Source organism: Gouania willdenowi, chromosome 7, assembly GCF_900634775.1.
Source record: "Gouania willdenowi chromosome 7, fGouWil2.1, whole genome shotgun sequence".
In the NCBI taxonomy this organism is placed as follows: domain Eukaryota; kingdom Metazoa; phylum Chordata; class Actinopteri; order Blenniiformes; family Gobiesocidae; genus Gouania; species Gouania willdenowi.
In genome coordinates, this window is record NC_041050.1 from 28,464,531 (window position 1) to 28,478,727 (window position 14,197).

General features: G+C 38.0%; 2 protein-coding genes across 2 annotated transcripts; both read right to left on the reverse strand.

Moving 5' to 3' along the window:
* Positions 1-2,418: 2,418 nt before the first annotated feature.
* hoxc12a (homeobox C12a) lies at positions 2,419-4,343 on the reverse strand. The gene is made up of 2 exons (XM_028453482.1): positions 3,661-4,343; positions 2,419-2,657 (listed from the first exon to the last, which is right to left on the reverse strand). The coding sequence occupies exons 1-2, from the start codon at positions 4,319-4,321 to the stop codon at positions 2,419-2,421; spliced, it is 900 nt and encodes a 299-aa protein (XP_028309283.1). The 5' UTR covers positions 4,322-4,343.
* Positions 4,344-10,967: 6,624 nt separating this feature from the next.
* hoxc13a (homeobox C13a) lies at positions 10,968-13,975 on the reverse strand. Its single transcript, XM_028453415.1, has 2 exons — positions 13,286-13,975; positions 10,968-11,419 (listed from the first exon to the last, which is right to left on the reverse strand). Exons 1-2 carry the CDS (start codon positions 13,947-13,949, stop codon positions 11,163-11,165), a joined length of 921 nt encoding a protein of 306 aa, XP_028309216.1. The 5' UTR covers positions 13,950-13,975; the 3' UTR covers positions 10,968-11,162.
* Positions 13,976-14,197: the final 222 nt, after the last annotated feature.

Sequence of the window (14,197 nt, forward strand, 5' to 3'; positions counted from 1 at the left end):
CCCTATTACTGCTTTACAGAGCTGTTGCGTGCTTAGCAGCAGCGTTATAGGCTTGTAGCATACCAGTTACATTGATTAGGTCAAACTTCAAGGGAAACCACAAGAAAACATAAAGGGGGACTTTCACTTAAGGGTAATGTGATGGTCTTTTGACGTGTGTTGTGTCTAAGGCCTCTTTAATAGAGAGAATACAAAGAATGAATACACCTGGACGCCATTTTGCATTGTTAAAGCCATTGCATAGCTTTGTGCACCCCACCTTATATCCGTGGCACCACAAAGCAAAGAAAAAAAACACACACAAACCCGTGTGGGCTCCCATTGCAAACATTTCACAGCATGTGCAATTACGTGCCAACACCACCCACTCAAATGCTTCCAAAAGTCCCATTAATGTTCAGAGCTTTATTTCAGGAGGTGGACTGCAGGTTGCATTCATTTTCAAATGCGTTACAGGTCAATTCATATATATATATATATATATATATATATATATATATATATATATATATATGATCCGTCATGTCAAGAATTGATAGTAAGTCACAGCAGTCAGGGAACGTTTCAATATTCTGTTTTATTGAAGACCGTATCGCATTATACATTCATATTATTGTTACTTTACAAGACAATGCAGCAATCCTTACAAGCGCAACGGAAGGAATGCGATGGAGTTGATATAAATGAACGATAATAAACAATTAGTTACCACACAGGAACAGGACTTCCTTATATTTTATGAACAGTATATGTATATATATATATATATATATATATATATATATATATATATATATATATATATAAAGAAAAAGAAAGTAAACCCTTACATATACTGTTTGAAGTCTGGCAGTATATAGTTTTTGGCCTATACATTCTCAACCATACAAACCACAATTAGGCTATATATGGAATGCCATATTAGACGAGACAATCAATAACATAAAGCACCTTTACATAGCGATAAGAGCTCCTAAAATAGGATGCAATACTAACTCAATGACAGTCATTGGGGTTTACAAAGTTATACACGAGTACAAGGTATAGAGAAAAGGACAATATTGACCTAGCAGATAACATTAAAGGAGGAAAGTGAACCTATCCTTTAATAATAATAATAATAATAATAATAATAATAATAATAATAATAATAATAATAATGATTATTGTTAATAATAATAATAATAATAATATTTATTGTTAAAAATAACAATAATAATAATAATAATTTTGCTTTTGTCTAAAATTGGTTATTTATTCATGTAAAAATAATAAAGAAATAAAAAAGGCGGCCGACAGAACATGACTTACAGCTATTTCACATCAATAACATGCTGCAAACATTTGGCTTGCTCGTTATATTCAAAAAGTAATACATTGCTTTGGCCCCATGTGAACGAAGCACAGATGTATAGTTTTAAGTTTATACATGTGTTTTTATCATGAGCACCGAGTTTCTCTTCTGGTCGATACATTCCTCATTTGACATTTGGGCGGATTTCTTGCATGAATTGAGCCATAGGTCACAGCTATATGGTGAATCTATTCATCCATTACAAGTCTGTTTTAGTTTGGGAGGGAAAAAGGGTTAATTTTACAACAAAGTGTGAACGTTGACTTTCAGTATAGTGGTGATTTCACCTCACTGCAGAAAGACAAGTTGAGAAATCAGTGAAAGTTTAGAAACCGGTTTGCACAGACTTGTTTCTTTTTTTTAATTATTATTATTGTGCGGTCACGAGGGTTGCTATAGATTACATTGCGGTTTTGCTTGTCCCGCTCAGACAGACGCCCAGACTTCTGCAGTTCCTGCCCGTGACCATGAACGTGTCCAGCAGCGTGGCTCAAACTGGGGGGGAAACGAAACCAAATACGCACTGATCCCCGGTGGAAGTAAAGCACCAAAGGCGACAGGATGAGAGATTATTCTCCCATATTACATATTTGCTTCAGAGATATCAGTGAGGAGATGCGCTACAGTCACGCTGTCTGAGGTGATTTTAGGCTTTTATTGAGATCTTACAATATAGGCCCTGCTCTCTTATTGCATCTGTTTAAAGGAAACACAATATACTGTCAACAAGTGTCATTATTAAACAATACTGCTTTGAATGCCAACATTCAGTGTATCATTCATATTTCTTTACCCAAAACATATACTGTAATACATTCTCAAATCTTGTTGTGCGAAGTCAAACATAAAAGTGTTTTGACATGTAAAGAGCAGCTTTGGATACCAGTTTTGGAGCTTTTTAAGCCCGCAAGAAAAACATATGAAATGTAAATGTGTGTGCACTGTGTTAAAAAAAAAAATTTTAAAAAAATGAAAATATGAGGGACATGCAGTGAGAGGAGACCAAGAGAGGGCAGCGCAGGCTTGGGCTTTTAATGCCTATCGATTCACCTTCTGCCGCATCTCTAAAAGTAGGCTAAAGCCTGCTCCCTCAGCATGAGTCTCTTCTTCTTCATCCGGCGGTTCTGAAACCAGATCTTGACTTGTTGGTCGCTGAGGTTCAGACGGTCGGAGAGCTCCCTCCGCCTCTGTCTGGTGATGAACTCGTTCAGCATGAACTCGCCCTCCAGCTCAGCCAGCTGAAGCTTGGAGTACGGTTTGCGCTTCTTTCTGGTCCGGGTGTGCATCGGGTACCACGGTGCACCTGGGGGGAGAAGCGGGGGAGGAGGAAGAGGAAGGGGGCACATTAGCCACACCATGGATGCAAAATCACGGTCACCTCCAAGGTTATGGTAAACCAACAGGGACATCTGTTATTAGGGCAATGGCTCCCCTTGTCACCCCATTCATGCCCTTTAAGTGTTGTCACGAGTTTATAAATAGCCTATAAGAAGGTGTGAACGATGTGTTAGAAATGCATAATAATCCCTGTCAGTGGCATATACAACTAATATTCAACTATTTAAATGTGGGATTTTATTTCATATAATAATAAAAGTCTCCTTTCACACAATTTAAGCACAGACTGGGCGTATTTGTGCTCATATGATCCTAAATTCAATAAATTACAAGGATTGTATTATGTATATTTGCATAATCTCCGCAGTTCACGAGTTTTTGTGTCACCTGTAGTTTTATGGTTAAAATTAAAACAGCATTTACGTAAATATTAGGCCGTGTTATAGATTATATCTGGAAAGCAACTTTAAGAGCGAATGAAATGGCTCTTCTTGAGTCAACACTGGCAGATATTAATTCTGTTTATGAGTCATTAAAAGCTAAAGCCTTTCTATTCAAAGCAGCCAACCATGGCGACTCACCTCTTTAAATCAATGCATTCATTTGCTGCACAGAGGTAATAATATTACACACACACACACACAAATAAAACAAAAAATTACCAAGGCTTTCACTTTCAACAGACATGCAAATATAGAATTGCTTCTTATTCAGAGCGGAGGGCAACATGTATGGTTTTAATGTTGGTGAGGTCATCAGCCATATACATCTATGCACTTTATAGAGCATGGGGTAATTTAGGGCAACCCCTAGCGGCGTCTGCGCACCACGCAACTACCTGCAAGCTCCAGCAAGGGTGCTCATATGTGCACAGCAAAAATAATCATATATCACCAAATGCATGCAATCAATAATATGAAACAATACGAACGCATGTTTATATTTTGAATCTGTGTAAAAGCACCCACCTCCACCAGCAGTGATGTTGCTTGTATGGCTTCCCGGTGACACCAGGGTCTGTGCGTCGCTGGAGGAAGGTTTGCTGCCCTCGTTGAGCAGAGACGAGCTGGAGTCGGACTCCATGGACTGACAGGATGGCGGATCCTGCACTAGCTGCTGCTGCTGCTGCTGCTGCTGCTCGCTGCCGTAGTCATATTTAGAGAATGCTGCGGTGCTGCCGATGGCTCCGAGCATCCCGTGCTCAGATGTTAGAGATGAAGAAGTGTCCCTGGCTCTGTCCTCCCGTTTGAGGCTGAGGCTGCTGCTGCCACCTGAGCAGGTCTCCCGGATCCCTCCGCCTGCACCGCCGCTACTGCTATTATTATTACTATTATTATTGTTGTTGTAATAACACTTAGCATCATCTGGTCTGCTAATGTCACACGAGCGATTGAATGAAGGGTTAAGTGACACGGGGCTGCTAAAATAGGATTGAGAGTATCCATTGCACGGCTCCGATGGATTCCACGGGAGGGAGCAAACGTTGTCCCTCCTCGGGTACGAGAGAGACGGCAGCCCCGCCAGTTGTCCCCCTGAGGCTCTAAAATTTGGAAAGTAAAACGTGTCTCCAGTGTGGATGTTTACCAAAGGTCCCACAAACCCCGGATTAAGGAGATTATGCTCGCCCATTTCCGCGGGCCCGACCAACAGCTTCTAGTTTATTGCAATCTGACATTTAACGTAGTTAAACCTGTGAGGGCGCCTGATTGGTCAGAATCTGACCACGTGTCCAGGATAACTTCAGCTCCACATGGTACCACCCACTCGGTCCATCTCAGACAAAACAAAACATTAACTTCTGCATTGGGGTTTATATGCGTTTTTAAAATACTGTAAACCCTTTTATTTTGAAAATGTTTAATGTTTTTTTTTTTTTTTTAATATAATTATTATTCTGCTCTTTACACTACAATCTCTTTACACTTATTAATGCCCATGGACTAGTTTATTTAATTTTTTTACAAACTGGAAAAAGTTTCTTTTAATGCAATTTCTTATTAAAAAAAGCAGCTTTTTATAAAGGGATAATGTATATGACATCTTGTTTTCTTGCAAATTATGACTGAATTCCACGTCATATAAAAGCTGTGATGACCCAATTTTACAAGCTTGTTTTAAGAAAAGACTGATGCTGGTTGCCGAGCTCCACTCATATTTACAGTAACAGGGTCACCAGGTTGAAGCCACTGGCTCTGTAAAAGTGGACGATATTCTACAAGGTTACTTTAAGAGGGTATATTTCACATAATAATCCTGAGTACACCTCACATGAACAACTTTAACAGATACCTCCAATAAACGCCCTCAGCCAAACTCTGGTGGGATTGTTACACCTCTCACAATTCTTTTATATGAACTTTACAAGATATCAGAGGGCACTTAACAGGTTCAATCAGCTGAGAGTCTCCTTGTATTATATCGCACTAATTATTTGATTTAGATGCAGGTCAGCCTGATCTGACCAAAAAATAAATAAATAAATATATATATATATATACATTTTTAGAAAAGATAGAGTAATCCAAGTCAATATTTCTCAGTTTTACTCAGTTTTAAACATTTTACACATGTATGTTTGGCCACTCCCTGATCAAATATCAAACACTTAAAGACCCACCACACCCTGTGACCAGAATGGGTAAATCTCACCTTTTCCTATTTGTTGATTTTTACATCATGAAGATTTTTCAATTTATTTAAACCTTATTAAACCACCAAATTGAAGCTAGAGGGAAAAATGACTGTCCTACAGTATAAATACAAAGTGCATCTTATTATAGCTGCTCTTTGAGATGTCGGGGAATGTCAGCAAAATTGATAAATCTTTAAATTTGTCACACCGAGAGCTATAGAAAAAACATCAGCAGAGAAAAAAAGGCCAGATTTTTAACCTGCATGTCTCCCCCAGTCCACTCAAGTTCAGACACCACCTCTGGGGAATTGAACTTGATGTTGAACCCAAAAACTTAATCAAAACAACTTTAAATAAAGATAAACCAGTTAGCATCTGTGATAGTTGTTTAAGGGTAAGGGTTCATTTTAAACATATATTCAATAAGCATGATGAGCAAAATCATTGTCCAATAATTTGTTATCTAAAAAGAAAAAAAAAATATAAATCAAAATTAAAATAAAAGAGAGGATAAAAACGGATTATATATTTAATGTATTTGAATTGAAAAATGCATTTTTAGTGCATGAACTGCATGGTTATAGCTTTTTTTTTTCTTTTTCTATGCGTGCTGAACGCTGCAAGTTGCATGTTTAAAAGCCAGTAAAGTGTTACGTGAGAACATTAGCATTCATTTTAACACTGTTTTGGGAACGATTTGCAAGTCAGCCGATATTTGATCGCTGCATTCGTCACTGTATACATGTGCCAGCAGCGGATCTCGTCTCTCCCAAAGGCAGCGGTCATGCTCCGGCCTTAAATAGAAAGAAAAACTGGAGGATCTCCTCATGGGCATCTGTTAGGGCTTCACTATATTTCTATCACTGCACATTCCTCTATCTTGTTAGACAGTATTGCAATGCAATGCATTAACAACGTTGTAACAGCAATGCGCTCTGGTGTCGTGCAGAACTTTTGGTTACCGCATGTTAAGAAGAAGAAGATGATGATGATGATGATGATGAAGAAAAAGCCCTTTACCTCTGCACAGGAGGCCATATGCTTGGAAACTCATGCCAGACCTCTCTCCCTCTCTCCCCACGCCTCTGATCCGTTCCCACGGGTCCAGCTTTCATGTTCCAACGGTCCATCTTCAGCTCACGGTGATGTCATATTTCAACAAGAATGACCAGCCTGCACTTAGGCAAAATCTGCCATTAAAATAACTTTCCACCGATCAAACAGCTCAGTCAAGGTCAGTGTCTAGTACACTGTCTGCGAGATATTGAAAGTAGCCTCCCTCTGTTCCTTGGTCCTGTCCAGACAGGGCAATAGCCTCAACAAAGGGCTTTTCTTCCCCCTTCTTGCCCTTTGATTCTATGCAGGCAGGTTGCCAATTGTGGCCTAAAAGCTCTTTAAAGCTTTCTTCAAGGAAGACCCAGTCATCAAGTATATAGTGTGCAAGGCAAGCCCACAAAGGTGCATGGAATGTGGCATAGGCTGATACATGCATTCCTTTTTTTTTTTTTTTAATTATTATAATTTTTTTTCATATTAGCAATTTACTATGCTATTTCAGACAGTACACACTACTTTGTGCAACGCTACTCAAATACAAATATGACGCAATTTAAAATATTCAAACTCAGCCAAAAACAATCGCCAATAATAAACTAATTTAAGACCAAAATGACCATCTATAAATGCAGATTCAGAAGATTCATTTCTACGCATTACGCATCATCAACAGATAAAAAATACTGAAAATGGATCGTCACCTTATTTAGCGTGTGTGTGTGTGTGTGTGTGTGTGTGTGTGTGTGTGTGTGTGTGTGTTTGTGTTCCTGTTTAAAACTAGGTGGAACAAAAAGTGTATGTGCGTATAATATAAATATATATATATATATATATATATATATATATATATATATATATATATATATATATATATATATATATATTCATCAACCATGAAAATTGTATAAAAATTACACGACCCACTTCTTATAATGCACACAATTTATAAATGAATACAATTTCCATTCAAATCTATAGTATACAAGTATATACAATTATAAGTGAACTAAGTTGTGCAAACGTTTGGTAAACAGGAGTTTTTCCACTTCCTGATAATTTCCTTTGGTCACCACCAGAGGTTATCCGCCCCCTGTGTTGGGCTGCAGCGTCCACACACACACACACACATACACACACACACACACACACACACACACACACACACACACACACACACACACACACACACACACACACAGTAATAATAAACATGAGCTATTTTATCAAAAGATGGGACAGTTTTTGTTAACAGGTTTTGTTTGTCCAGACCGTCCAGGGCGTGGACCGTTTGATAGTATACAACTTACTACAATTTAGGACTCCACGAAGTACAATTTAAACTTTAATACAGTGATGTATTTTATATTTATACACCAACACCGAATTTTAATTTAGTTTCAAATATTTTCTAATTAAAAAAGGTAAATTATACATACATATCTTTTTTTTTTGCTCACGTTTTCTTACATATAAGAATAATACAATTTACTTACAATATATATATATATTAGGTACAACATAATAATTATTACTATTTACTATTACACAGATTTTTTTTTTTTTTTTTTGCCAGTTTTTAGTTTGGGAAACTCAGGAAAAGCAAATATTAGAATAAGAAAACAAACTATTATTTGTTCTGTCGGGCTTGTTTTGTCGTTAATTATTTTTTTCTTTTCTTTTTTTTTTTCTTACCATACAAAAAAACTTGATCTACAAATAGAAGAAAGTAGGCCCTACCTTTCAGGTGATCTAGCACGTAGTATTTTCTCTCGCTGTAGACGCATGGCTACTCGCTGCAGATCACTGGTGTGTTGGTGTGAGACGTCAAATATTCTAAAGCTTTGTGAAACCATTGGTGGGTTCACTCACTGGTATGCAGGTCTAAGGCTTTTAAATGACTGTTGCTAAAAAAAAAAATAAAAAAACTAAAAAAAAAACTAAAAAAAAAAATAGCTGAGGTAAAATTAAAGCAGATCTCTAGATGGTCCGAAATGCAGGTCAGAGGATATCGCTATATTTCCCTTTTTTTATGTATTTATGGCACGTCATTAAGTCCGGCTGTCTAGACAGGGAAATGCACCTTGTTTGCCTACAAACAAACCGCCAGCATTGGTGTCCAGCCCCCTATTTATTATTCACAATCTGCTGTGATGTCAAGGTCAAAGTGACTGCATAGTCATGGTCAAGGGTAAATTAGCAGACTAAGAACTTTCCTCCAGGATTGAAAATCCGAGGCGCAATAAACGAAATGTCTTGACAACGAGATGTAGAGAAATGACGAAACCGGAAACTGGAAACAAAACAAAGGGAAGGTATTAAAAGAAAAACTTAGTTTAAACTCATGGTATAGGGCCTTGGTTTCATAATAGATTCAATGAATAAGATTTAGAAAGCTTTTTTTTTTTTTAGAGTTTATTTTCTTGAGAAGCCTCTCAAAGTTTGAGTATATTAGTAAAGTATTACTCTGAGATTGTAATCATAACAATCTCGATTTAAACCACGGTCTGTGTTAGTTGTTAAGACGGTTTCATTATTTTTTTTTAATACCCATAGACTAAAGCATTTTATATGTATATATTGGCCTCTTGTTTTTTCTCAAATAGGTATATGTGTATAATTATACACATTATTCATATAGCACTAATTATTTAAAATTACAAAGTGTAAACATGGTAAAGAGGTATTTGTTTAATATACTATTTCAAATAAAATAAAATAAAATCAAGCTTTATTATCATTTTGCTGAACAGTAGTGCAGACAAGATGTGAGAACATACAGTATCTCGCAAACTGCATTTACACACACACATCCCTGAGACGTCATTGCAGTTAAAAATGTAAAAAGTTAAATAGTCTACAGCAGCAGCAAGCGTGTATTTATTTATCTATCTATTTATTCATTTATTTATTTGGTTCTTCACAAAAAAGTAGGCATTTATGCCAAATTGTATATGCGGCTCGAGCAAAAACACAAAACCCTAAAAAATAAAGGATGTGCAACATATTTACAGATACTGCAAATTTGGAGTTTAATTTAAACTCGTGCTGCAACGTATATGGTGATGGTGCGAGTGACCAAAAAAAAAAAAAAGTGCACAAACTAAAAACTGTATAGCTTTACTGTCAGTCTTTGATCAGAACTTTAAATTCATGTATATTTACGTTGCAACTTGGAATAGTCACACAAATAGGATAAGGTTGAATACATATCGTTGTTAATGTTTTAAAACGCTAAATATCACAACTATAAACGGTATTAATGTTTTGTGTGTGTGTGTGCGTGCGTGCGTGCGCGTTTGTGTGTGTTTATTTTTGCAAGAAAGGTGTCTAAAATGGTAATACAGAATTTAATCTGTGGCTAAACATCGTGTATTGTTATATTTTTAGAAATACATATAAATCTAATTTTCTTATGATTCATTGTGCATAAGCAGAGCAAATATGTGCTTATACTCATGCCTATCATAATATATTTAGTTTAAAAACACATCGTAGTTAACACGTGCTGAAAAGACACGCAGTAACCTACCGCTTTGAGGCGAATGAAATTGTCCAATATCATTTTTACGTTTTATTTGTTTTCCTTGGATGGAAAGTTTCAAAGTTTGCAAAAACATGCATCTCCGCTCACACCACATGCTGTCAATAATAACACGGAGATTTCCTATTTCCTCGTGACTTTCCACCATAGGACGTCCTTATCCGCTGCTGCTGCTGGTGCTGGTGGTGTAATGCAAATCTCGTAAGATTCTTTCTCAGTGATCATTTATTTATGAAACACATTACCAGTACGCAAATTAACACCACAATACAGGTCACATAGACATACTGCACCAAAAGTAGAAATAACAGGCTTCGCACGAGGCGTTGTGATCATCATCATCTGCACGATAAGCAAAACATAGTCCAAACAAATCAGACAGATTGGCCAAATGTCGCTATATGAGGCTGATTTTTTTAATGATTTACAATCATTCCAGTTTGCATCACAATCCTTCACTGATAAAGGAAACAAAGTATGATTTGGGATATTTCATTTTATCAGAGAAAAAGAATTAAATAATAAAAGCATTGCACTATACAGATTAACAATATTAGCCTTGTTTGTTAAGTGAAGGCTTTGGAGAACACATCCCACATATGAGAGCATAGCTTTCGAAACTCAGACGGTTTCTTTTTCTTCTTTTTTTATATATATTTATATCGTTTCCCCGTTCATGAAGTCTTTTCAGTAAACTTTTTTGAAACATGGCAAAAGTTTCAAGTTTAATAAGTCAATATACGCTACAACATGACACGGTGTCCTTTTGGCGTTTGTATACAAAATGGCATGAAACAAAGACGACTTCTCGTTTTTCCATATATCCGTTGTTTTAAAAACGTCACCAGTCTTTTCTGATTTGGCTTTGAAAAAGAAAAAAGAAAGAAAAAAAGGAAACACACAATACTTGTCTTTGAAACACATATATCGTCTTAAATAGTATATATTTATATATGTACATTCCTATATAACAAATGCGGAGTGATATCTTTTCTATTTTCACAGTTTTTAGAGAAATGTTTCTGAAATGAAGTAAAAGTGGGAGGTTTGACGGTTTTATTGGTGAAGATGATGGCACTTAAATTAAAAAAAAAAAAAAAAAAAAATTAAAAAAATGTAATACTATAAGCCAAAGATGATCTTCAGCAATGATTTTCGATGCAAGAGGTATAATACGCTATACACTGTTTTTGCAAATATGAGTTTCAGTTTTGGGGGAGGGGGTGGAGCTTTCCTTTCCATCAGGTGGCGTGCATGTGATTGTTCTTGGATTTACTGACGAATTTTTTCTCCTTGACTCGCCGGTTCTGAAACCAGATGGTGACCTGCCGCTCCGACAGGTTGGTGGACGCAGAAATGCGCCTCCTCTTGTCTTTGGTGATGAACTTGCTGGCTGCGTATTCCTTCTCCAGCTCCTTCAGCTGCAGCTTAGTGTAAGGTACGCGCTTTTTACGCCCGCGACGGTAACTGCTCACCTCGGGCTGTAACGGCACAACATCTGTATGAAGAAGGAGAAGGAGAGGGAAAATGTAAAAAAAAAAATAAAAAAGCTGCTGAATAAACATTATGACTTTTAACACAATATAGTGTGTGTGTGTGTGTGTGTGTGTGTGTGTGTGTGTGTGTGTGTGTGTGTGTGTGTGTGTGTGTGTGTGTGTGTGTGTGTGTGTGTGTGTGCACGCGCGCAAGCTAAGGTGTGCTGCACCTGACACACATTAGCAACTGGGATCCATCTCTCCAGTAAAGCGTTTTTCCTTCCTCCCCATAGTAATCAATCGCCATTCCCATTGATCGGAGTTCATTTTCCTTCTTCAGACTGAACAATGGCTTCCCATCTGTTTTTTTTTTTTTTTTTTTTTTTTACCATTATGCAAAGTGAGATAATGTACCATTATTAGAAATCTGCATGAAGTTTCTCATTAAAAGGGTAAAATAGAAAGAACACCACAAGATAGTTTAAGGTTTGTGTCAGAAGTATATGTTTTCCCTTAAAAAAAAAAAAAGTTAGAAATATTTATATATTTCTAAACCATTATTGTTATTCCAAAAACCGTTTTCGTAACTGTTGCTATATTTTTATCCATACATAAATCACATTGATGTGACATGTCAGAAAACACAAGTCAAGTTTGTGATCTTATCAGTGGACTGCAGCCAATTTGAAATATGAGCAAATAGCATTATCAATTTACCAATATGTGAGACGCAATAGTAGATTTTACGGTCAGATGTCGGTGTTCCTTTTATAAAAGCCTATATGTTGATATAAAGATTTATTTAGTCAGTGGTTATACAAACAAACAAATCACGGATCCCATTCTTTCTTCCTCATTCATGCTTTTTAAACAGCGGTAAAAACACTATGGCTGTTTCTGTTAAATATTGTCTATCTTTTCAGGAACATCTAAAAGATGGAGTATGACAGAGCATCAGCTTGTGTGTGTGTGTGTGTGTGTGTGTGTGTGTGTGTGTGTGTGTGTGTGTGTGTGTGTGTGTGTGTGTGTGTGTGCTGTAAATGACACAGGGAAAAATGGACGGCGCAGCTCGTGCACGCGTTGTTGACGAGTGCGCGCCTCGCTTCCATGCGTGCGTCGCTCACTTGAGATATAATAAAAGATGTGTTGTTGGAAAGGGAGTTCCTTGGAATTCAAAAAGCTCCGGGTTTCACAAAGAAATATAAACCATTGAGGGACAGGAAGCAGCTCAGTAAACACAGTGTCTATTTATCACATATATAGGATGTATAATATGCATGTTGTATGGCACTAAGTATAAGCGTGTGCTGGATGGAGAGGATATCTAACATGTTATAACGCACAGGTATAACTGTGCACATTCTAAACGTATCCCAAACATGTGCACAAAAACAGTGCATGCTGCTTAGATTTACATATGGCGTGCACTGTCATATGGCAAAGGTGTACAGTAGGTGCTTTTATGTATAGAGCTGGACTGTATTTATTACACAAGTGGCTAAATGAAATGAAAAAGGTGTTCATTTTATGTTGGAATTGTGTCAAATATTATGGCTGTGTTTATGCATGTCCTATACAGCATGTGTGTGTATGACAGTATAATAGCTAGAAAAGTTTCCTATACACATGATAAGTGTTAGTCAGGTTTGACATGTGTTTCCACAGAAAAATATAATTAAATAGCACAATATAATTAAACTAAACCAATAACACCTCATTAAAGTAAAAATATGATTATTATTAATAATAATAATAATCAGTGTGGACACATTTAAAGGATATTTTAATGTGAGGACATTAATGAGGTCATAAACTCCAATAAGTCAAAGGACTTTCACATAAAGTGCAGCTGTAGAGAGCTTTAAGATCCTAAAATATAGTTCCCTTACCTGGAAAAGGGGATTTCCACAGATGAGTGGACTGCGTTTGTTCCTTGGAGCAGTACACCTGCCCATCCCAGCCATTGGAGAGAGCCCAGTGCTGGTAACCCTCCATGGGGATCAGGGCGTCGTGTCGCGGTTCGGGATGGGCACTGATACTGGGCACGACCGACACGTCGAGGTACCCCGGCACAGCCTGGTACGAACTGGCGAAACTGGGGTAGAAGGCGAACTCTTTGGCCCTGGTGGACAGCTCCTCCGTGGGCAGCGCTGTGCTGGGCTCCGCGTATTTGTCCGCGGGGTGGTACGAGCATGGCTTCTGCTGCAAGTTCACGTTATGCGAATGAGACAATCTGCAGCCGTAATATGGGTTTCCAAATGGGTAGCCGTAGCTCAAGGAGGCGCTGGAGGATGTCTGTGGAGCCGGGCACTGTCGCCCGGTGTCGGCGGAGGAAATATCCGAGTAGACGGAGCCCTGGTGGGTCGCTATGCTGCCAGAGTGTCGCCCCAGCGCCGGGTGCGACATCAGGTCCCTGCAGTGGGTCGCAGCACAATTACCGCTTAGTCCCTCCATTGTTTGGCTTTTATTCTGGTTGTTTTCATTCGGGCTTTTTTCATACACGTACATCAAGGTGTCCGCCCAGCGTGGATGCAGAACTAGCGAAGTCGTCATATCACGGGCTGCCGATGCTTTTTAAAAGTCGACTACTCCAAGACGGACACCTCATTTCCAACTACATTTTACACCGAGCGCATGCGCACGAAGGAGACCCTGTGTGTCCACTTCATTAAGAGTCTGGCACGTGATACGCTAACAAGTCCAGGGAGATTCGGTTTGTGAGCGCGAGCACAGCACAGCCCTTTAAAGAGACACTGCCTCGCCTGTCACCGCTTCTCCAGCCGAACACCGAGTCCTGCTAT

Excerpts from the sequence above, each read along its gene's own strand:
- hoxc12a (XM_028453482.1), bottom strand. The coding sequence starts at position 4,321 with ATGGGCGAGCATAATCTCCTTAATCCGGGGTTTGTGGGACCTTTGGTA. Across the intron at positions 2,658-3,660 it reads CAACATCACTGCTGGTGGAG|GTGCACCGTGGTACCCGATG; the intron begins GTGGGTGCTTTT and ends TTCTCCCCCCAG.
- hoxc13a (XM_028453415.1), bottom strand. The coding sequence starts at position 13,949 with ATGACGACTTCGCTAGTTCTGCATCCACGCTGGGCGGACACCTTGATG. Across the intron at positions 11,420-13,285 it reads GTGGAAATCCCCTTTTCCAG|ATGTTGTGCCGTTACAGCCC; the intron begins GTAAGGGAACTA and ends TTCTTCATACAG.